The sequence below is a fragment of the Alligator mississippiensis genome, chromosome 4, assembly GCF_030867095.1.
Source record: "Alligator mississippiensis isolate rAllMis1 chromosome 4, rAllMis1, whole genome shotgun sequence".
NCBI classification, from domain to species: domain Eukaryota; kingdom Metazoa; phylum Chordata; order Crocodylia; family Alligatoridae; genus Alligator; species Alligator mississippiensis.
In genome coordinates this window covers 103,618,286-103,642,695 of record NC_081827.1, presented here as the reverse complement: position 1 = coordinate 103,642,695, position 24,410 = coordinate 103,618,286, and the positions used below count along the sequence as shown (strand labels likewise).

At 44.5% G+C, this 24,410-nt stretch overlaps 1 protein-coding gene across 1 annotated transcript in view; it reads left to right on the top strand.

The window, feature by feature from the left end:
• ABTB3 (ankyrin repeat and BTB domain containing 3) overlaps positions 1 to 13,535 on the top strand; it is a 282,606-nt gene extending 269,071 nt beyond the window's left edge. Inside the window, exon 17 of the mRNA XM_019489444.2 lies at positions 190 to 13,535. Coding sequence (XP_019344989.1) covers positions 190 to 399 — 210 coding nt within the window. The 3' untranslated portion in view covers positions 400 to 13,535. The remainder of the gene's footprint in view (positions 1 to 189) is intronic.
• Positions 13,536 to 24,410: the final 10,875 nt, after the last annotated feature.

Sequence of the window (24,410 nt, the reverse complement as noted above, 5' to 3'; positions counted from 1 at the left end):
TGTCTGTCCTTTGAACCAAAGAGTGTGAAGTATCACTTGACCCACACATATGTCAGTATGTGTTAGCACACTGTCTGAAAGACCTAGCCTGTATGTTTACCTGCATACAGTTTGTAATCCTCTAATGCACAATTAACTAACTCGTTTGCATCAGAGTAATTATCTTTCTCTAATCTCCACTTTTTGTAGTTTCTTGGAGTCACAGAACTATCTTCCTATTGCGAAGGCTACTTTCTAAAAAATATGATGGTCCTTATTGAAAACGAAGCTTTCAAACAGCTGTTGTATGACAAGAATGGAGAAACATCTGGTCAAAACGTACTGCAAGACTTACAGAGGACGTTGGCAACAAGGATTCAGTCGATTCATTTGTCTTCTTCAAAGGGCTCCATTGTATAAAGTTCAGGAAGGAGATAACACTCAGAAAAGACCCTGCAAGTTAAGTCTCCTGTTGCAGTTCCTTAAATGTAAACGAAAAATTCCAGTTTACATTGGAATACTTTTTGTCGGCCAAAGATGTTGCTTTTAGGCTGCAGCCTCACTTGGAAGTGGGAAAATGGTATATAAGGCTCCCACACATTTTTGAGTAACAAGGATTACTTTTCCATGAATTGCTGTTATGTTCAAGTCGGAACACAAAAGTGTGATCACGGAGCTAATGCCAACAAAAGCCAGAACACACACCGCTGAACAGCAGAAGCTTCTGCCCAAGCAACGATGCCATGGAACACTTAAACTAACCAGTCAGTCATTTAAGGTTATTTTGTTCCACAGGGTTATACGTCTAAGAACCGTGTTGTATCTATCCCAAAGCCCATTATATTGTGGAGTTAAGAAATGTAAGATCTGTTACTTGCTGTTTAGCTAGGGTCGAATGTGTTAGGGAGTTGGTAAGACTGTTATAACTGAGGAAATATACTGGCAAATTTTTAGGGGTGGGAACTTTTTAAAATTGTTCATAAAAACGGGGTGGCCTTGTAGATTAAAATCTATTTCTTAAGCTTAAACTTTTCATTTTCAACAGAGTTGTGTCTGAGAATCTATGTAACATGTTTTGTTTTTCAAATGGTAAAATGTACACTGTATAAACATATATATGACCAGGTTTTACTTGTATTCTTTCCTAACATGGTATAATCTTGCCTAAATGGCTATGGTTACACCAAAGAGGTACATTACCAAGAAATTTCTAATACAGTAGTTGAGGGAAAAAAACTGCATGCTAATTGTGGTTTGGGATTAAAAAACAACAACAAACTCAACATGCATTTGCATGGTAACTGTACCTGTGAAATGTTACGTTTGTGCTTCGTTTTTGCCAAGACAGATTCAATGTTACTTCTTGTCAAACTCCATTTGTGAACTCAGCATTTCTGCATTCTCTTTTCTTGGTGCAAATCATATGGAGAGAACTCCCCAGAGACGCTTTGGAAGATGATGATTTCTGTGTGTTACATGGAAGAGTTAATACCAGACTCTTACTCTAGTAATACGTGGATACTTTGCTAGTGGCCAGAGATTGTGAAAAAGTTAAGGATTTTTTAATTGTTATTAAATATGTACTATAGAATGATTTTTCATTGTATCTTAAGAATGTATAGGTTACCTATAAAGGAGGTGTTTTGTGTCAGGGCTCAATTTATTTTGCAGCATATTGTTAGCAAAAGAAACCTGTCAAGTGCCACAATATTCCTGACACTTTGTATTTGAATGATTCCTTTCATTAATTAATTGATCCAAAGCATAGTAAAGAACAGGAGAAAGTTGCTATCTTTTCTGTGGCAAAATTACATTAATGTATTTATTTTTTAGCATGGCTTTTTAAATTGTGCCCAGGTCATAGATTTTTAAAAGCTTTAATTTGACAATGCATGGTAACTCCTTGGTCTTTTGTTAGAGTACTTCTGTCCGGTGCTATTTCATGTTTATAGCTTTTGGAATGATCAAAAAATATAGTTTTCACATTAGTTATCAACATGGTAGGAAGCAGTTTTATTATACTGATCTGTAATTCCTCCTGTATGCTTGATCATTTTAAAGCCTATACAGTATCTGCAGCAAATTACAAAATTGCCTAAATGTCCATTAATGTCACAGAGACACAGCATGTCAACCTAGCAATCAATTATTAGACCATTTTTTTCTGCATAGTATATGTCATAAGATGTTGCCTGGAACATTTAACTTATGGCAACTTACTTTTCTGTGAATGTTGCAATACTAGAGAAGCAAGAACTTGATCAATGTGATTGCAGCTCTAGGGGGTGTTTATTATAGTTTGGTGTGCTTCCTTGGCCATAGAAACCCATTTTTCCACATTGGTAACAATCTAAATAATAAGAAAAAACCTTGATGACCAGTTTAAGGCTTTAAAATTGCAAAAGTTCTAGAATTTCATCCAGTAATCAGTTTGCTAACTTCTACCTATAGATGCACATAGAGAAGTCAAGTTACATGGAAGAGCTTCATGCATGTGACAGGATTTAGCTCTCTGGGAAGTAAAAGCACAGGTTTAAGTTCAGCTAGCAGTCTGATATCCAACATGATGGTAATTACTCACGCTTGCATTGTCTTTGGAGCGTTAATGATGTCTTCAGGTATTGGCAATGTAGTATAGAGCTGTGTTCTGAGTTATTTTGTGATAGCCCACATGGAATATAGATGGATGTGCAGAAACTCATCACAAAAAGGTATGACCTCTTTTGGCAGTTTCAGAGAGAAATCGAAGGCCATAGAGGAATAGAGAGTTCACTCCCATCTTGTCCAGAGATGTGGTCTCTCCAGTTTAGGATTGAGACAAGATGGAAAGACACCATGGGTAAGCATGCACTGATTTTGTGTTGTACATCCTGCTGATAAATAGAGGTCTTCATTTCTGCTCTTTTCATCACATCTTTCAAGAGCATTAAATTTGTCCAAGTTTTCTTATAGAAACGCAATCTGTTCCCTGATTTGTAAATGGAGGATGAGATGGGAGTTGTGCATAGACATCAGAGGACAAAATCAGACACAAAATCAAATGGAAAACATACATCTTCAACTGCAGTAGGGTTGTGTCAGCCCATAGATTTGTGCGTTCCTTCAGCTTTTTAAGGCCTGTTAACCTGGAACACTGAGCATGATATAATACTTGCGTTCCATGGTATAAAGCTTCAAATTTAACTTACTGCTGCCACGAGATGCATTTTGCTGGTCTTAGTTAAGCATGTACAGGAGAAAAAGACTATAGTAGTCTATGAGACCAAAGATGCTCCTAAAAGAGGATTGTGGCTATTGAATTATGAGACAATGCCTGTTGCTGTTAAAGATACTGTAAGCAGTGGGTCTAGATTCACCAAATATCCTGGATCCTGCTGAACTCCATAATACATAGTATTAGATTCCAAGTGCAGAGCTGCCCAATGCATCCAACCACGTGAAAACTGTCATCATTTCAGTGGAGGTCTTTGTGATTAATTTTATCCAAAAAAGCAGTTAAAATGCTTGCCATTTGCTGTGAATATGACCTTATTATATATGGTCTTACAGAATGACCCCTTTTACCAAAGCAATGGATATGAGTATCCTTTAGAAAGGCAGTGCTAACTTTTTAGTCAATGAAAACCATAGGATCATTTGTCTCTTTGCCACTTGTCATTATTTCTCAAATTTGGGGAAGAATTCTTTCCTCCCCTCCTTAACTGGGAGAACTTTTCCAGTTCACCCAGTTTTTGATGAACTAGAAATGTTTATAAAGTCTTTTAGAAAAAAGTATGTGATTATTTTTTCAGTCAGAACTTCTCATCTTGCAGCTCTCTCTGGGGCTTTTCATTTTTGTTTTTATATGGCTCTTTATCATTGTGCCTCCATGTTGCTCAATTTTTTCCTGCTCCACAAGCCAAAGCCCCTTCCATCCTTTAAAAACAGCTGCCATCCAGATGTTATCCACATTGGAAGAAGGACATTTTTCTTGGGGCTGAGCCTTTTTGCAGTCTAATAGTTTGCATACACAGGCCCACTTCATTCATGAACTTGTGCAAAACATAATTAAAGGCATAGTGAAAATATTCTTAGTGATGTGTGAGGAATTAGTGGCAAAACTTTCACTGTTGTTGTTCTGCTAAATCTCTACATGGCACTTCAAAACTGACCCTGTTCTTGTTGAAGATCTTCTGACCATTTGCTTGATACCAAATATTGCACTAGTCTCTTAAATATATTAGGATGTGTGGTGCATTAGGGAGACTTTCAGGAACCTCCAGTCAACTGCCAAAATGTAGCATGTGGTGTTATGTTCTTTGAAGATTAAAAATATTCCCTCAATTCTCACTGAAATGAGCTACACTAAAATAATACAATCATAGACACACGGGACTGAAAAGTGGCCTCAGGAGGTCATCTAGTCTACCCTCTGATCAAGGCAGGATCATCTTTGTCTAAGTCATCACAGACAAATGCCTGTCTACTGTACACCTAAAATCTTCTAATGATGGAGCACAGCATCTCCAGGTAACCTGTTCCATGACTTAAACGAAGACCTTCGTGATCTTTAACTGAAATCCCCCTTGTTGTGATTTAAACCCTTTACTTCTTATCCTGACCTCAGCAGATGTAGAGAACAATTGATTGCTATCCTTCCTTTAACAGCCCTTTTTGTATTTGAAGGCTGTGATCAAAGTCACTCTTCTCTTCTCTAGATTAAATAAACTAAGCCTGTAATAATTTTTGTTTCTCTCGTCAGGACTCTCTTCAATTTGTTCACATGCTCTTAAAGTGTGCTCCCAAAACCAGACACAGCACTCTCTGTGAGGCTTTACTTATGCGGACTAGAATTCACATTTCTGTTAAGATTTTATGGGATGCTCTTACTTTTCTCCTTGCAGCAATATTACTTCATTGACTTGCAGTCATTCAGCTTGTAGTCCACTGTAACCCCATGATGTCTTTCCAGTGTCCTGCAAGTCTACACTCATTCCCCATTTTGCATTTGTTATTCCTTCCTAAGTGAAGTGCTTTGCTTTACAAACTGATGAGAAAGACAGGTGGTGACCTCCTCCCACTCCACTTGCTCTCCATATACATGCACACACAGCAAATTGTGGGGCCTGGTTCTGCAGAGGATGTCCACGCTTGTCACCTAGGACCCAAGTACCTAAAACCTGTTTGTAGGGTATTGATACTAGTGAAAGAAATACACTGCTCTCATTAAAGTTAACACGCTCAAAAGCATAAAGAGATACAGTAAAGCTCCAAACATCATAGACAAACAGCCACAACAAACTTCGTTGTCTGTTAGCCAAATCCTGAGATGTCCTGAGTACCTGCAGTGCCCATTGGAATCAGTGCAAGTTGCAGACTCAAAGCCTCCATCAGGAGTTGCCTCTATATTTATCTGACTTATAGACAGCCAAATCCTGATGCCTGTATTCATCAAGGTAGTCTCCGAAGTCAGTGGTGTTTTGCATGAGTAAAGGCCAACTAAAAGTGAAATAAGGGCTTTGAGATTTGGCCCATGGTGTTTTTCATATGAGGATGTAAAATTGCTTTGTGAACATTAAAGGCTGGATGTTGCTGTTCTTCCTCCTGCATTTGTGCCTTATCCCAGAAATGGTCCTACTGAAATTAGCAGATTTGAGGCTAAAATATGGTATTAATTAAGGAGAACAGGGTGGCTGAATCTAGCCATTATAAGCATAATAATGTTCCTGTGAGCCCTTCATCCATTTGACCAACTGGTAAGTGGTGGCACAGGCATGTTGTTGTGATTTGTCCAATTTAGTGTGGAAACTGCCAGCATCAGGCTCTGGAACTATGCATCCACAGCTGTGTTCCCCCTTTTGCATTCGATGCCTAGCTACCACTGTCAGAAATGGGAGTTAAGCAATAAGCATGGATACTGAACAGCAAGCCCCGGGCCTTTGTTGGCTTTGGACAGACTAGCTCACTTGAATATTACATGCAAAAAGGAGAACAGATCACAAGCTCTTCACTCACATGAACAAGCAGGAGCTCCCTTGAGCAATCTCAAAGGCAATGGAGTTGAGCACCCGAGTGCATTATTATCACCACAATATTAGTATGTGCTTTAAGGAGAAATCTTAGAAGAAGCAATTAAGAAAGATGGCTTAGAGATATTCTAACGTACTGTAGGCTTGCTTTCCACATGTCAGACTTCAGATAGCCTCCAAATAATACGTAAATCGCCATAAATGATAAAACTGCTTAGCTTACATCAGTGATTAGGATTAATTAACGTTCGTACTTCTAGTCCTTAGTGTTTCTTATCATGTCTTCATTCCATTTATAAGTAAATAAATTATTTTCATCCCTTGATATGTTTACTGTTTTGAAGCTTAGGCTCAAACTATACTCTTAATCTTCATCATATAATCATGCAATGGGCTAATCACTCCTCTGGTTTACCATTGGCTGCTGTATTTAAAATGAAAAACAAATACAGAGGCCCAGCATTAGTTTTTCTGTGGATTGATGATCTGTGAGTTCAGTGATAACTCTGATGGAAAAGTTACCAATGGCTATGCCCAATACTGCAGCTCTTATGCAGGAAAATCCCCCTAGTGAATTCAGTACAAGTTGTACTTGAGTAAAGATCTGACTGAAAATGCATGGACATTGATGGAAGTCTTTCAGCTGGCTTCAGCAGAGGCTGGATCAAGAGCTAAGATCTGGAGACTTTTGCTTAGTTAGGTTTATTTTTCCCACTAAATTCTTGATTCTTCATCATTCCTTGGTCAGTTCTTGCACAGCTCAAATATAGTTTGCCTGAAACTTTCTTCTGGAAGGTGATAGCTCCTGTTTCTTGTGGGATTTGTTAGGGTCACTCTTCTAATAAAAAAAAGTCCTTGAGGCGGTGTTTCAGGAAGTAGGAGTGACTAAAGGTACCTCTTGTGTGAGTGGTACAGTTACAAGGATACTACAGTTTCCTAAGCCATGCTTTCCAGTTGGAGTGGAGTTGTATGCTACAACATATAGGGGTGGCTGGCCACTTGCTTTTTCAGAGTGATTTCTCCTGTTCACTTGGTTGCATAGCTCCACATTGTCTCCTGTCCTTTTTATTTTTCTGTGCATCTTGTGATGCTGTGTGCATGAAGGAGCAGGCTTGTTTGCAGTAGGCACAGCATGCTTAACATGTTGGGGGACATGCCAGCAGAGAAGTCTTTGTGGGGATGGGGACTGGGACTGAAGGTCTGAGTGCCTGAACCCAGAGATGTTAAGTTTGTGTTTCCTGTTCTGCTTGATCTCCACCCTTGGGCCCCATGGAGTCTGTGGTGGAGAATGAGATGTTGTAAGAAAGGGTGAATGAAAGGGTGCATGAAACATATGCATGGAGTTGGTCCCTGCTGCCACACCTTACTCACCATCCTTGCCTAACTTGGCTGTTTTTTTTTCTTCTCTATGTTCATAAAAACAGGGTGCTTGTGCATTCCCAGTGCTCAGACCCTGACTATTGAACTCTAGCAAATGTTAACTTTCCTTTGTCAATACCACTTTCTCTCAACTACATTTGTGAGAGCAAACTTATCTGAATACCTTTGTTCGGTGCCTGACTTTGCCCTTTCCACCTCCAATCATTTCTGCTGCTGTATTTTCATTAAAACTTCTATTACCTTTACTTACTCTGTTATACATTATTTTTCCTATCGCTTTTATGAAGAAAATAACCCTGTTGAAATCTCTGATAAGAAACAGTTTATGTTTAAAAATAGGCCAAGTTAGAAACCTGCTTTACTTATCTCAGGATGGGACCTCTTTATAAGCAGCCACGTGAGAAGAATGGAGTTTTTTCAATGGACAATTCAAATGAGAAATAATTAGGGTCACAGCCATAATGCCTCAGAGATGCTGCTAGAAATGGATTAATGATCTAAGGTGCACAATAGCTAAAATCCTTCCAGCCATCCTAGCAGCAATGACTGATCTGTTGGTGGATAAAATGAATACCAAATAGTTTACTGTATGTACATGAAGGGGTGGGGGGAGGAGGAGGTCTTTCAAATGAGACCTTAAAAATATTGGCTCCTTTTTGCTCTGTATGGCCTTTATAGAACCTGGGGAACTTTAATAGGAGGGCTTTTCTCACTCCATCTTTTTCCCATTATTTTGCCATGTGCTCAAAGGGTGGCTGCCTTTCAGTGGTGTTGTAAGCATGTGATTCTTTTAGAATGGAAGCTGAAGCTTAAATGCGATGCAATTAATCTAATTAGGTAGCCCAAAGTAAGCATGGGGAAAGCTGGCTAGACCTCCTTTCAAATACAGCAGGCTTCTTCAGGCAGCCTAGTTGGCAAATTGGAAGCTGGCTTTAATTCGGTCACTCAGAGGGAAATGCTCTAGAATGGTGTAAGGGAGAAAAGGAAAACCAGCCGTGTCATCTTTGACAAGGGAGTTAAAAATGAGGTCTGCGAGGTCAATAAAGAATTCATGGCACATGTCAGCAGTAAATAAGAAAAAACCTATCAGTTTCAGGGTCTTGGCCAAATTCCTTTGAAAGGTTTATAGTGAACCAATCTAAATTCAACCCCTATATTTCCACTGGACATATCATCCCCTTCCTGTCTTCAGTCTCTATACAAACTCCTGCATGTCAGCCCTCCATTTGCTATTTGTCAGTTGTGAAATGAATAAATGTATATGTGTGCATTAATATGCCACTCATATAAAGCTAAATCCTACTCTGTATTACTCAGATGCATGCACACACCAGCAAAGGATACCTCCCTAGTGATCTCTTGTGGACAAGGTGAAGGTCTAGCAAAAGTGTCTCCTAATGCTTCACAGTTCCAAGAGGATGAGCTCAGGACTCTGAGCTCCTCTCTAGCCATTTTGTGTACTGCATCACTCAGTGGAGAAGATTGGGTCCCATTCTTTTTAGGTCTACAAGTCATCCCCCTGTTCCAATACCACACAAACAAAACGAGTCTACTCAGAATAGGACTTTGTGTCCAGAGTCAGCAAAGCATATTACACCCCTGGGACATATGTTGCTATTGAAAATCGGGGAATATTCTGTATCTGAGCTATTCAGTAACTACTTCATTTTATGTCCACACGAAGTGCTTTTCATTTTCTATCCATATTTGCGTGTGTGTGTGTGTATGTGCGTGTGCATCTGCGCACACGTGCACACAAAGATGGACAGTAAATTTATCTACTGTATATTTTATGAGGTGTGAAATCATGTTTGTAATAAGCTTTCTTATTAAAGACAGTCAGCCTTCCCAGATGCTAAGCATTAATGTAATGCATGTTAGTGAACTGACCAACTTAACCCCCAGTTGGGCATAGTTTAGCATCTCTATATTTTTATATGACATTATAGAAAGTAGCTGGCATGGTAGATGAGGGGAAAACAGGCATTCAAGGAAAAATATTAAATCAGATTGTGGGTGCCATACATAAAGCAAAAAAAGGGGGGCAGGGAGGATACAATGCCCAGTGAAGTTGTAGGTTGTAGGGTTGTTGACGTCTATGAGTCATGCTGTAGCTTCCTCACCCCCCTTTTTTGTTCTCATTCATGTATTGAATCTGTTAATATATGTATCCAAAATTTATATCGTTTAGCATCTAAAGAGAAAAGCAAAATGCACCTAGGTAACTACGTAAGAAAGTCTTTGTACTTAAGTAGAGTAAATGCCCTTCTTCCATCTGTGAAGAACTGATTTTGTATTTTTGCATTCACAACTCATAATTACAGATGAAAGAATCCCAGTGCCAATGTCTTAGATTTACAGAAGAGCCGGTGCTGCATGTAAGTCATGCTGTTTGCCTCTTGCATTGTTTTCTACATCCATCCATCCATCACCTCCTATAGGATATATTGAGGGTTATAAAGTTATAAAAACAGGAGAAAACATGATGGGAAAGGTGGTTCCTAGAATCAAATAGAACTACAGAGAGGAAACTGCTTGCTATAGACTTCGTAAGGAAGGACGACAGCTTTTTAACTTTCATCCTGTAGAATTCCTGGTGGTATGATTGTTTCTTGGAGCTCTTCTTTAATTTTTGTTCCTACCCCAGGAAATTCTCATTTGCCATCTGTCGATGAGGTTTGTAGTGGGAAAACTTTCTCCTTTTATTGAGATGCAAACTAAAAATTATCCAACCTCACAGTACTATCCAGAAAATAAGGAAATTCTGTATTTTTCTTGAGTTGTAGCAAAAGTACTGGCTTACGGGTTTATATAAGTACTATATAGTTATTAAGTTTAGATAATTTGCAGTTGATATGTGGAAATTTTTTCTTGCTCTTTATCCTTATATGCTTGGTAAAGTGATACAGTTGAAAAAAGGAGCAGTGGACATAAAATAAAGGATTATGGGTGATTTGCAAAATTATACTATGGTTTATTTTAATCAGTATTTTTTTCCAAAAAACCCCCCAGTCACTGAGGAGCCAAATTTGCCTTTCACAAGTGTTGTAGGAACCTCGGTCAGACTGAAAGGCATTTGGCCTTTAAGTCACTGGCATATTAGTATTTTAGAGAACGGCTTACCCCATGTCACAGCAGTTCTGATGATGTTAATGTTATGAAGTAGGCTGTACATGTCTGATACATGGTGATATAAATTAAAGATTTTTTTTTCCTTGAAAAAGGAACAAGGAAATGTATTAAATATAGGATGCCAGCTTTCATTTTGAGTGTGATCGCTCTTGTCTGTGTCAAAACCTTGATGTCATTTTAAAACATTTGTATTTTATCTCTTTGTTTTCTTTTTTTAAAAAAATTAAGAGGTTTTCATTTCAACATAATGTATTCAGTCTGCTGGAGCAAGGAGCTTTACATGTTCAATTAGGTAATTACATCCTTAGTCAGCACATTTCGATGCTAAAATGTCTTAAGACAATTTTAGCAACATTCTCTGAGTGCCTCACACTATTTTAAACCCAAGTCTCTCTGGTGTTTAATTCCTTTAAAATTTCCAATGAGATTAGGATTCATTTGTCATTGCCAAATGTCATTCTGTAAATCCATTCTTAACGCTGTACAAATGCAAAACAGCATTTGAAACCACCAAGGCTTCTTTTTCTTTTTAATTGCATTATTCAACAATTGGCTAAACAGATCTTTTCAAGTGTAACGTAATTTGTGCTTAGTTTGTGACTGTGTATGCAAAGCTTCCACTCTGAGGGAATTGCTATAAACAGGTTGGAAATGGGGGGGAAGTAGGATTAAAGAGAGGATTGACACACATTTTTAACTGCAGCAGGGTTGAAGGCACGTTTATTTTAGGGCCTGACTTAGCTTTTACTGACACCACATGGAATCTTTCCTTCTAATGGGAGCTGGATTAGTCGCAGAAGTTTTTAAGGGGCAATAATGGCTAGAATCTATCCTGTAACCCAAGGCAGAGCTGGTTGTAATCAATGTGTGTCCTACATAGGGACTGAAGGCCACATCCTTCGGTCTTTGTGCCTGGTGATCCTAATCCAGCAAAGAATGTAGAGATATTCTGCAAATTCCACTGGTTACAGTGGTGTACTTGGTAGCTGTATTAGTCTGAGACAAGAAGACATACAAAAAACTAGAATTCTTGGTTCCAAAATGATACCTTTTATTAGACCAACTGGAAAATCACAAGAAATTTGTCCTTTTCTGCAAGCTTTTGGGGTCAAAGTCCCTTCGTCAGGCTCTTCATCTCTTTGTCTGCCAGTGGTTACAGTGGTTTAGGTTGTAGCCGTGTTGGTCTAAGGACATAGGCAGACAAGGTTCCTTGGGTGAATTTGATATCTTTTATTAGACCAACCCAAATGGTTGGAGAATGGTTATTAAGCAAGCTTTCAGGTTCAAAAACCCTTTGTCAGGCTAAGGAAGCTTCAGCAGTTGGTATGTGCTCTTCCTGGATGGAATGAAAAGTGATTACAGTGGCACTTAACTGGTATGCTTAACATTCAAATTAATCCTGTATGAGGTATTTTGCTGGAGAGAGGAAGGGGCATATGCTTAAAGCTTCTAGTGAGCCAGAGCCTTCATTCTTCAGGCACTTCCCTAGAAGAATCAACATATTTACAAGCTACAGCTACTTGTGTGGGATACTGTTATGCATTTGAACCTGCCCAAGCAAACACTGTCAGTTCTTATTTTAGGAGAGTGACATTCCTTGTTTGTCTGTTTAGTTGATGAGTCTTATGTTTGCTATTTAATGTAATTGCATTTATTGTGTTTTTAAGTCACTTTCTTTGAGGGCATTGCCTGCAGCCAGCAATCATGAAATAATGCCAGAAGGCTTGAAAGCTTATTCACAGGGCCAAATCCTGCCAGCATTGCTCCCAAAAGTAGTCCCACTGAATTCAAGGAAAGCAGGATTTGGGTCATGGATTATAAATCTTCCTGAAGGATGAATGCAAATCTCAATTCATTTTAATAAGACTAATTACTTTCTGGAAGAAACTACATGCCAATTTGTGCAAGTTGTACATGCCATTAAAGTCAGTAGAGTTATGTCAGAGATTAATATAACCCCTCAAATTCAATCCAGTACATAGGCAAAACTCCAGGTCAAGTCAATGGCAGTTTCCCTTTGTAGAGATTGTAAAACTGAATCCACATAATGAGCTGTTATTTATCAGGTAGACAACTCTTGTGTAAACTCTCTTGGTAGCTTTGTATGAAGGCAAAAAAAAAATTCCTCATGGGAACACACCAGAGAATAATAAACTTGCACCTTGATAGAATAGCTTTATTTGTATATACTATATGTAAATTTCAAATCAAAGGATACATGTCATTCACTGTACATATCTGCGTAGTATGGTAGCAGTGCTGTGCACTGCTGTTTAGGAGATCCAGGTTCTTGAACCTTGGGTTTCTAACTCTAAAGGCTGCTGGAAACCAAGCACGCTGTGCTTGGTGCCAGACAAAAATAGGATTGATGGAGTGCTCACTACCCACTTCCAAAGCACCTAAGGCTATGGCTTGGGACTATGTTGGTTTTGGAGAAAATTACTTGCCCCCTAACTCCTGGCCAATAAACAAGTGCCTCCTTCATAGTTACCTACAGTAAAAGGTTAGGTTGAGAGTTTCTGGTGGTCCAGAAGGGTGGGGAACACTCAGAATCCTATTTGGATCAGTCTTTAATAGGGATCTGGTATGATAAGGAGCCCATGCTTTAATATGACATGGGGAGGACCACGATGAAACAATGTGTATATATCTTATCTGTCTGCCTATATCCTAATGTTTCTGTATTGAATGGTTTTTGTAACTTGTAAAACAAGTGATTGCTCCTGTTGTGTTACCACTTGGAAATTCTTTGCATGAACTCTGATATATAATTCTTTAAGAAAAGAAATTGTGTGTGTATATCTATATCTATCTATCTATCTAGATATACATGCACATATACCCCCTCCCACACACACACGCACGTGCGCGCGTGCACACACACACACACACACACACACACACACATATATCGTAGCTTGCAAAATATTCTTGTTGAACAGCCATGTTTTGTGCTAATTGTATATTATTGTTGTGAGCAATATTGGAATATGAACTTTTATTAGTTGTTGGCATTAAAATATGTTTTTATTGATAGTAGAATTGTTGCATTATTTTGGTGGATGTAACATGGGTTTTCATACTTAGCTGTCAGCACTGCCACAGAAGGAAACATTTTCAGTCCAGTGAAAATATTGTCAAGTTTCACCAAATAGGCTGGCAGGTAAATCCCATTCAGTGTAATGCAAGTACAGGGCACGTGTGCCATTGAACAAGCCTATACTTTTTTTTTTTTTTTTAAGACTTCCCCGGTTATGTTGGATTTTGTCTTTGAAAAGCTGAACTGTTTTCATTTCTTATACAAAACTAAGATTCCAATCCAGTAAAGAAATGCACTTAACTGTATATTCAATATACAGTTGTTTAAAATACATATGTTAAATATGTATATGTTTAAAAGCTGTGATGGATAAGGACCTAAGGAATGAACAGTTTTCTTTTGGATAGTCAATGGTTTGCTTTTACACTGCACGTTTTTCAGTTAAGGGGCTTATTGAAGGGGTAATAGTAACAGGGCTGTATGAGAGCCGCAGTCACTGTTGCATCATTTGGAGTGTCACCTTTTAACTTTTACATGATTTCTAAACACTGTAAATGGGTTGTCTGCTCTCCATTTACCACTGAGAACTGTATTCTATTGATTTACATTTAAGTGGAATATACTGTCTTTTTTGTACATTTGTTAACACAAAGGTTTAATTTAAATTCTAACAATTGTATATTATCAGTATATTAACTTACAGTTCTGTATTTGGGAAGTAAATGTATTAGTTAATCTAGGACAGTGATATTTTAATCCATTTTATACAATAGGGCTATGCGAAAATTCGCCGCCAGTTTTGTTTTGACGCTGTTTTGACCCGTTTTGAGGTTGAAACAGCAAAATTGAAACAGAACAGATATAGTCAAAACAGCCTCCAGACAAAACTAGGCAAGTCAAAACATTTTGCCGTTTCGACACTATTTCAACGTTTCGCCCATAGGCTGTAATGGGGAAGGACAAAAACAGCCTATAACTTTGTCATTTCTGGCCTGATTTGGATGGCACTTGCAGGAATGTTAGCCCCTTCTGAGGGCATGAAGTCTTCCAAGTTTCAAGGAGATAGATGCTGGGGGTTGGGGGAAACTGCACCCCAAAATATTGAAAGCAAAACTCATGTGCATGTGTGAAGCCACAGCGGGGTCAAAACTGCAGGCTTGCTAGCCCCTGTGGAGGCCACAAACCCTGCTAAGTTTCAAGGAGATTGGTGCAGGGGTTTGGGGAAAACTGTATCTCAAGCTGCAGACAAGCAAAACTCGTGACATGGGTGACAGTGTGTGTGTTAAGGAGCAGCAGGATAACAGCTGCACAACTGCTAGCCCCTGATGCGGCCATGAACCTTGCCAGCTATCAAGGAGATCAGTGCAGGGGTTCTGGGTTCCTGCACCTCTACCTGCTGACAGGCAAAACTCATGACATGGGTGCTTGTGCAGCTGTGTCTGTCTTGGGGCACATGGTGGGGTTGGGGAGAAACTACTGTAGGCCTGGCTGCTAGGCCCTGCTGTGGCCACAAATCCTGCCAGCTGTTAAGGAGATGGATGCAGGGGTTCTGGGTTCCTGCACCCCTAGCTGCTGACAGGCAAAACTCATGACATGGGTGCTTGTGCAACTGACTCTCTGTCTTGGCAGAAACAGTTCCTGCCTCTGTATTGATTCTTTCCTCTCCTTAGTGTGTAGTTTTGTAGGTGTTAATCCTTGCTCGTTAACTCGTTATCCTCGCTAGCTACATGTATTGAGCTGGTCCCTGAGTGAATCATGATTGATTGCATAACACAGTAGCTAGCCAGCACAAGCACCCGTGTCACGAGTTTTGCCTGTCAGCAGCTAGGGGTGCATGGCCCCAGAGCCCCCGCTGCTGTTTTGCATAACCCTTTTATACAGTTCCCTCTAGGTTATCAGATTGCAATGACTATTTCTGAACAGCAGGTGGAGCTCTTGAGTGTATCAGTGAGCCTCTCTGTTCAATTAAAAAAACATCCAGTATTTGTCTAGCCTAGAAAGTGGCTGCTGTAAGCGTTTTTCTTTTTTTTTCCCCTCCAGTTAAGATCATTCTCATTATACTTCAGGTAGCAGCAAGGTTGGGATTTTCCCCATAGCAGCCTCCCAGCAATCTAATGAGCCTTTGAATTTTACAGCTGGAAAGCCTGCTAGTAATTTTTCAGACTTGAAATGTGCTTGTCATTGTACAGAATGTGGGAGAGAGACAATTTCTGCCCCAAAAAACTTTCATTGTAGGGCTGGAACCTTCAGTGACATGCATATTCCATTGGCTTGGGAATTGGGCTGCTCATGTATGTAATAATGAACAAGAATATTTAAGACAGTGATTCTCAACCAGAGCATCATGGGCAGGGCCCAAGCTTCATTTCTTTGGACCCAGTACAAATTTGTAAGGTAGGCCTCCTCCCCCCCACACACCATCCCACATACATAAAGTCTCATGAATCATGAAAGAAAGGTTTATATTTTAATTCTGAAATTACATTCTACGTTGCTGCCTATTTTGTAACTTTTTGGTTGTTGGTCCTAATAATGGTATTATCGAGTTGATGTTTTCATTTTTTTTTTTTTTTTTTTTGTTCTAATGGACCAACATGGCTGCAAACCTTTTATAAATAGACCACTTTGCTTTAAAGCTTTCTTTTTTGGCCTTTTGTTGCAAAATCATGAATTGTCTCCCCAAAGTCAATTTCTCTTGCAAGTTCACACTTGATAGACAAAACAGCAAGGTGGCTTAACCATTCTTGTCCCATAGTAGAACGCCTGCAATTTTTGATGAGTGTATGATCAGTGGCGAACCCTGAACCCTGAAGTGGACCGGAAGTACTTCCAGTCCCCTTCCATGTCTGCCGGGGAGCACGTGGGGGGTGGGGGCCCATGCCCACCCCCAGCTCCATGATCAGCCATGGGGGGACCCCATTTGCCCCCCCCCGACCCAGGAAGCACCAGTTACTGAGCCAGGGTGCCCCCACTGCGTGCTCCCCGGCAGACTCGGAAGTGAACTGGAAGTGCTTCTGGTCTACTTCTCGGTCTGTTGCCAAGTGCACTGGAGACCCTCACGTGCTTCTGTGGGACGCTCCATGCACCCCAGCATTGCAGCACTCACAAGCCTCCTGCTCCCTTGAGGTATGTAGAAAAAACACTTAAAGCTGTGTCTATGTCTGAATCTCCAAATCTTTCCCAATCGGTTTGGAGGGTTCCGATTTGATTCAGAGAAATTAAAGGGTCTGGTGATCTGACTCGGATCTGGAGATTTGGCCACCAAATCAGGCCGAATCGAAACAGGGACTGCAGCCCTAGTCCTTTCCTTTCAGGCACTAACCCTATCCCTGTTTCAGTTCTTCTCTATGCAATGATTAGACCACCAGGCCTAACTTATTACTCACTTTGGGGCCTGTAAATCCTACCAGCTACACTGTGGCTTCCACTATCCCTGGGAACAATATCCCTAGTTATATGGTGCTTTAAGGCTCCCTTCTCCATCTATATGCACAAGGGACTCTGTTCTTGAGAGAGCAGGTCACATAGGGAAGCATAAATCCCTCTGTCAAACTACAAGTCCTAGAATTAACTACACAAACACACTCTCTCTGTTCTACAGAAGGGCCCTGGGCTGGCCAGCAACTCACTGTTCACAGTGTTGCTTGTTCTGCTTCCAGTTGGCTCCAGCAAATCTCACAATGGAGATCCTATATAGGTGGTACATAACTTTCCATACATATCCTCAAGCATGACCTACAATTTAGCCTTCATTTCCCCACCTCCCTCATGGTAATAAGGTTGCAGCCTGGGCTGGGCCCCACTGGATCTCTGGGCCCTGGTAAAGTGTACCCTTCCCCCCCTCCATGCTTGGGCCCCATGGCACCCTGGGATGCCTTGAGATCCTTTCAAAGGCATTGGGAGGTCCCACACAATCTTAGCACTGTTAATTGCATAAACAAGGTTCTCAAGATAAACCCAGGAGGTGCATCCAGATGAGCGCAGACATATGGTATGCAGTGCTACAGACTTGTCTGCAGCACCGCACATGCAGACATTCTCCACACTGCAAATTAGCAGGGTGGGGGTTGACCCCGGGAGATCCCAGAGTCAAAAGAACCCATGTGATAGGGTGCCATCTGTGGCTGCATTTTTGTAGGCCGGTGAGTGGGCACCCATCAAGTCCTGCTATATTTTCCTTCCCTGGGGATCAGCTTCCCCCCCTTACTCTCCTGCCATGACTTGATGTTACTTGGTTCTTAAAAAGAGGGAGGCTGACCCACAGGTTCCCAGACAGGCTTTATGGCTCACCACCTGTAGGATAGTGAGCTGTTGCCTTAAGGGCAAAATGCATGCTCCGACCTTCCCTTTACATGCCCCATGCCTCGCAGATGTCTTGTAGTTTTCTCTTTATGTTGGGGTACCAGCTGCTGTGGGTTTACCTCCCCCCCGCTCTGGTTTTGCCCCTCTTTCTGTAGCTAGGACTGTTCGCCTAAGTCCACCCACCAGGACTCAGCTTCAAGGCTCCTAGCTTCCCTTCAAGTGACTCCAGGCTCGCGGCCCTGGTGGTGCCCCCTAGTGCAGCAGGGCTTCTTGAGCACTCTATCACAGCGCTCCTTGATGCTAATGAGGCCTCCTCCTCCCCTATACCCTCAGCCGCAAACCAGCGGCTTTAACATTAATCATAAACCATAGGCCCCTATGGCCATATAATGAAAATAAAGATAGGAGAGGCAAACTGCCTGCTTACATGCAATTGTGCTTCTGTCTCACAGCGTGGCATGTTCTTCCCAAGGAGGCTGCTACAGCTTCTCTGTAGTCATCAGGAGTCTCTCTCTCTCTGTTGCCTCCCTGGCCTTCTCCGCTTGAGGTTTATATATATGATTCTGGCATTTCCTTTCCTGTCACCTGACCAGCCAGCAGGGCTCGATCCTTAACCCCTGCTCATTTGGACGGCTGTGCCTGGAAGGTTCTAGATTTAAAGGGGCTGCTTTGCTTCCTAGTAACAGGGTTAGGGTTCCCTGTTACATCATGCCTAAAAAAAAGCAAGGGAGGTGCCTGTGGTGGCAGGGTGTGCCACCCAAAACTAGAGGTTGGCTGGCCAGAGCCACACTCCAGCTGCTGGCCAGGCTCTCTGATGCAGGATTGCCGTGGCTGCAGCTCCCAAAGGCCCCCAGGATTCCAGGTAAGGCTGCTGTGGCCAGCACAGTTACAGGCCCCAGCCTCCCCTACCCCACTCAGGGCAACATACCACATGCCAAAGTAGTGTGGCATAGGTATTCCCCAAGGAAAAGTAGCAGCGGCACACATTGTGCTTCTGCTATTTCTCCCCAAGGAAATGCACATTCCTACTCATGGGAATGCGCCCAGAGGGCATGTCCCCACCTGCAGGCACATGTGCTTACAGCAGCATAAATAGCCACAACTCAAATTTGTGCTGGAGATTTGCGCCTCAGTGCATGTGCCTGAGTATGCACTTTGGTGCAGCACAATTTGTGCAGCTTTGGACAAGTTGACCCTGCCCAAATCCTCTCAGATCTTCAGCCAGGGGCAGCTGGAGGCTGCCTGGGCTGTATTACAGGCTCTCCAGCAGAGCCACCTGCACCTCTGGACCAGCTGCCAGTGGGCCATGGCTGCACAGCAGCACCACTGCATCCAGGCAGCCCAGTCCAGGGCCAGAGTCAGCCACCTGGAGGCAGCACCACAGCACAAACCCTGCATCTGCACCATGGTGTGTGCCTTGCATAATGTGCCTGAGTCCCAGGGACAGGTCTTTGAGCCCCAGTGGATGGAGGAGGCTCACTGTATATCGTGGTGCCTCCAGCGACAGCCATAGTAGAGCTAGCCAGCCAGGAAGTGTTGCAAGTGAGGGCCACCACCCTGGAAGCAACACATGGGAGCCAGAGTGCACAAGTCGTTCACCACCCACCTGTGCCCTACCCCCCCACCCCCACACACACACAAGTAGGACACTGGCTTTCTGAGCGCTGCCACCAGGCCATCTGCCCAGGGGTCTCCATCCCCACCCACTGCCAGGACCGCAGCAACACAGGCAGAGTGGCTATAGTGAAAACAAAAGCAAATTTATTCCCTCTCCCCAAAACTTTCCTAACACCAGCAACGCAACATACCCACTGTATGCCATATGAAACCCTCCACCTCCCCACCACCATTACCCAGGCCCACCCCATGCATAAACCCCTTCCAAATGAGAAAGGAACAAAAACTATGTATGTGTCCCAGAGGGAAGAGAGAGGGTCCTGAGGCATGGGGGAAACACAGGGAGAAGGAACTCAGGGGCTGGCAGTTCTGCAGCCCAGACCTGGGCCTTGAACCTGGGTCTGACTACCCCATGTACGGGAGCCATGCTGGTGTGGCCAGGGTCCTGGCTGTTCTGGGAAGGAGGGTGGGTGTTCTTTCTTAGGGGCAGCCACGGCAGGTAGGCCCAGGACTGGGAAGTGGGGAGGCAGGACTGGTGCCCCTTAACAGCTGCAGCAGGCTGATGGGGCCTGCTGGGATGCCAGCTGCACCAGCATCCAGCCAACTGTGCTTCCTGCTGGGCCCTGCCCCTGATGCTGGGGGCATGCTCTGGCCAGGAGGGCCAGGCAGCTGTGGTGGGGCTGGTGCAGACTGGGATGCAGTACTAGGAGTGGCTGGGCAGGGAAGGTGGTCAGGAGCTGCTCTGCGACCCTGTGCTTCTGTGTGACAGCAGCATCTACGGAAGCCTGCAGTTGCCACAGCTCCTCAAAACTCTCCTGGGCCAGCTCCTGCTCCTCTCAGGCCGCCTCCAGGGCCACAGCCTGGTTGTGGCGGAAACTGCGGCACTCATGCAGGACCTAGGTGTGGAAGTCCTGGGCCTCCCAATGGCAGGCCTATTCATCCAGAGTGCCTCCTTCTGCAGGGTCTCCCACTGGGCACACCGCTCCCAGCGCAGGCGGTGCATCTGGATGGGCCCCAGAGTCTGTGACACTGGGCAGGTGGTTCCTGGGTGCTGGGCGGCAGTCTCTCCCCTGGCAAATGGGCTGTCTGTAGAGAGAGCAGACAGAGGGCCATCTTCATCTACAGCAACATGGAATGGGGCAAAAACAGTCCTCAGCAAGGATCCCCAGGGAGTAGCCTCACTTTCAGGTGTAGGGTCAGGCTGATGGTCCCCAAGCCAGACCAATGTGGGCCCGGCACTATGACCAGCATCACATCCATCCTGGGGTCTGTCCATCCCCTCCTGCTGTGTGCCCAGGCAGCCTGCTAGCAAGGGGGAGAGGCTGTCCTGGCCCTGCTGGCAAGGGGGTCCCTGCACAGCTAAGGAGTGGAGGTCAGGAAAGGAAGGAGGGAGAGAGGAGGTGGAGGTGGGTTTGGGTTGCATGGAGGGCCCAAGGAGGAGCAGCCCTGGGAAGAAGGGAGGGGTGGGGCAGGGAAAGGCTCCCAGTTCCCCACACCCTGTTTGGAACTTCTCAGGTCTCAGTGACAGGCGGCTAGCTTGGCTCGGAGCCCAACATAGCTTCTGGGCCCTGGGTTGGGGAGTGGGGGTGAAGCTGGACCACCTGATGGGGGTGAGGCCTGGCACCAACACCGCGGGGGTGTGCCCTTGCCCTCTGCTGACCTGGGTGACATCCCAGACCACTTCTTGTGCTCCTCCCTGCCCCTGCTGTTGTTCTGCAGGATTCAGGGGACCTGCTGCTTCAGGCTCCCCTTGGACCTGGCTGTGGCACCAGGTCTGGCCTGTGGTGTCTGCTCCTTGCTGGTGTTACTCCTGGCATGGCCAGATGGCGGTGGTGCAGTGGGCCTGGTGGAGAGCACTGCCTCCAGGGACTCTGGCTGAGCCACCGAGCTGGCTACCGCTGGCTGCGCTCCTGCCCTGGTGGCGAAGGAGTAGCAAGAGGTCCTGGTGGCTGTGGGCCCCAGGATGCGGGCCAGCTCTTTGTAGTGGGGCGTGGTGGTTTGTCCTGCTCCTGAGTGCTGTTTTGCATTGTGGATGGCATGAAACTGCTGCTGTAATGCTTTCTCCTTTATCCGGCACTGCTGCCAAGTTTACAGTGCTCCTGCTCCATCATCTGGGCAACTATTGCCTGGCACACGTGCTTATTGTGCTGACCCACAACAAACTGCCACTGTGTGTCCTCCTTGCCCCAAATAGCTAGTTCAGCCACCTCATCCCGCCTTCAGCTAGGTCCCTGGGGCCGGGCCTGGGCAGGTTCTCCCAGCTGGGTCCCCAGAACTGCCTCACCATTGTTGTCCATGGTCCCTACCATGATATCCGGGGCTCTGGTCCCCACATGGCTGGCCCACTGGCCCAGCTGCAAGGCAGCCCAGCTGGCCCTGGATGCCTGTCTGGGCCCAGGACCGGCCCTAGATGCAAGGCAGGCTGCAGAGCAAGCTGCTGGGAGCCCTGCTCCGCTCTTATTTGCTCTGTGCTGGAACAGCAGGGAGACACAGCAGCCAGAGACAATCTGGACAGCAGCCAGAGCATCTCCCTGGAGGGCTCTGCTTCCAGTTGCTCCAGTGCTCTCTCCCAGAGCGTGCCCTGCACCACCTTTTTTTAATGCGGTTTTTTTTTCTTTTTGACACTGCGATTTACTGGTGTCAAATTTTGCTGCCATGCTGCAAATTACCAGTACGGCAAATGGGTGTACATGCTTTGAGGTGCTGCAAACCTCACATGTTCACTTGTCTGGACGCACCCACAGATTTCAATTAGGAATCCAGAGTATTAAAAACATTCTGTTCTGTTGTGGTCTGTCTGAGTTCTTTGTTGCAGAAGAACTGCTCTATTATTTTTCTGTAATCAAGAAATGCATGAAAGCCAAGAGCTGGCATTTTCCAAGGGTGCCTTGAGTGTAAAAGGCTGAGCGCCACTGATTTTAAAGGAACATGGAACTTAAAGCTGTTTATAATCCTTTTATTTCAGGTTGTTGAGTCAGCTGGGTAATTTATGGTTCTCTATATTAACTTAAACTGTTTTAAACTATGTATAATTTCACGGGCTTAGAGCCAACAGCCTGTTCTCACTTGCTTATAACTCCCTTAACTTCAACAGAAGGCGCATACATGTGTTCAGCCACCTCGTCGGGCCTTCAGCTAGGTCTCTGGGGCCGGGCCTGGGCAGGCTCTCCCAGCTGGGTCCCCTGAACTGCCTCACCATTGTTGTCCATGGTCCCTACCATGATATCCAGGGCTCTGGTCCCCACATGGCTGGCCCACTGGCCCAGCTGCAAGGCAGCCCACCTGGCCCTGGATGCCTGTCTGGGCCCAGACTTTTCAGAAAGGCTCAGAAGCGGCCTTTACATGTGCACTACATCAGGACAGAGGTGGAAAGGTCGCTACAGGTGAGGGTCAGGAACCTGCAACTCAGTGCATAAATGAGGAACCCTTATCAGAAGGACTGCCAAGGGACAGATGTTTGGCAGCAATGTGTTGGATAATACTGGAGTGGGTTAAATGGAGCACTCAGCTGGGTATAGGGGTTTGCTCCATTGGAAGGTGGCAGGGCAGAGTGACAGTGGCACCTTGTAGACTAATTGGTTCAGAGAAGCATGGACTTTTGTAAGCAATAGCTTATTGATAAAGCAAGCTGTCAAAAGCTTATGCTTCAATGAAACAGTTAGTTTATGACAGTGGGGGCCAACATTTTTGGCCAGTGTACCACAAATTAGTCCTGTACCCTCCCCAAGTCCTGCTCCATCATCTGGGCAACTATTGCCTGGCACACGTGCTTATTGTGCTGACCCACAACAAACTGCCACTGTGTGTCCTCCTTGCCCCAAATAGCTAGTTCAGCCACCTCATCCCGCCTTCAGCTAGGTCCCTGGGGCCGGGCCTGGGCAGGTTCTCCCAGCTGGGTCCCCGGAACTGCCTCACCATTGTTGTCCATGGTCCCTACCATGATATCCGGGGCTCTGGTCCCCACATGGCTGGCCCACTGGCCCAGCTGCAAGGCAGCCCACCTGGCCCTGGATGCCTGTCTGGGCCCAGACTTTTCAGAAAGGCTCAGAAGCGGCCTTTACATGTGCACTACATCAGGACAGAGGTGGAAAGGTCGCTACAGGTGAGGGTCAGGAACCTGCAACTCAGTGCATAAATGAGGAACCCTTATCAGAAGGACTGCTGCCTGTCCCCTCCCTAATCTCCCAGATGCCATACAGAGAGGCTGCCTGTGCCACTTGCAGGGCTAGATTAATGCATAGGCAAACTAGGCCCATGTCTAGGGCCCCAAGTGAAGAAGGGGCCCAGCTGTTCTTATTTTACATATTGTAATTATTGAGTGAAAAAGGTAATATAAGTATTTTATCTTCAGCCGAGGGGCCCGAGTTTGTTTGCTTAGGGCCCACTAAAGGGTTAATCTGGCCCTGGCCACTTGTGGCATGCATGCTGTAGGTGGGCCATCCCCGAGCCATGAGGGGCCACTCTGCCCTGCCTTCTGCCAGGCTTCAGACCAACACACTGGTGCTCTCTGTTGGAAGACATCGCCGTCCAACGGGTGTTTGATCTACGGGCTGGGGTAACGCAAACAGGATGAGCGCAGCGCTTCTCTCCAGGCTACTAGGGGAGCAGCAAAGCCCCGCATGGATGAACGACTTGGAAGTACTAGGACCTGCAGAAGGCAGGTACATCTGCACCCAGGGCTGGACACAGGCATGGGTGAAGCAGGTGGCTGCCCACGGCCTGGACAGAACAAGGGCCTGAAAATGGTGAAAATAATGATTGTCATCATCTCTGGTCAAGGGAGGCCCGATACTAAAAGTCTGCCCGGGGCCGTCAGGAGTCTAGGCACGGTGGTGTTGGCACCTCACTGACCAGTGGTTCTCAACCTTGCTGGACTTGAGGCGCCTCTCACTGTGCTCAAGACATCCTCCACAACTTTAATGAAGCGAGAGGCACTCATTTCAAAAGCCAAG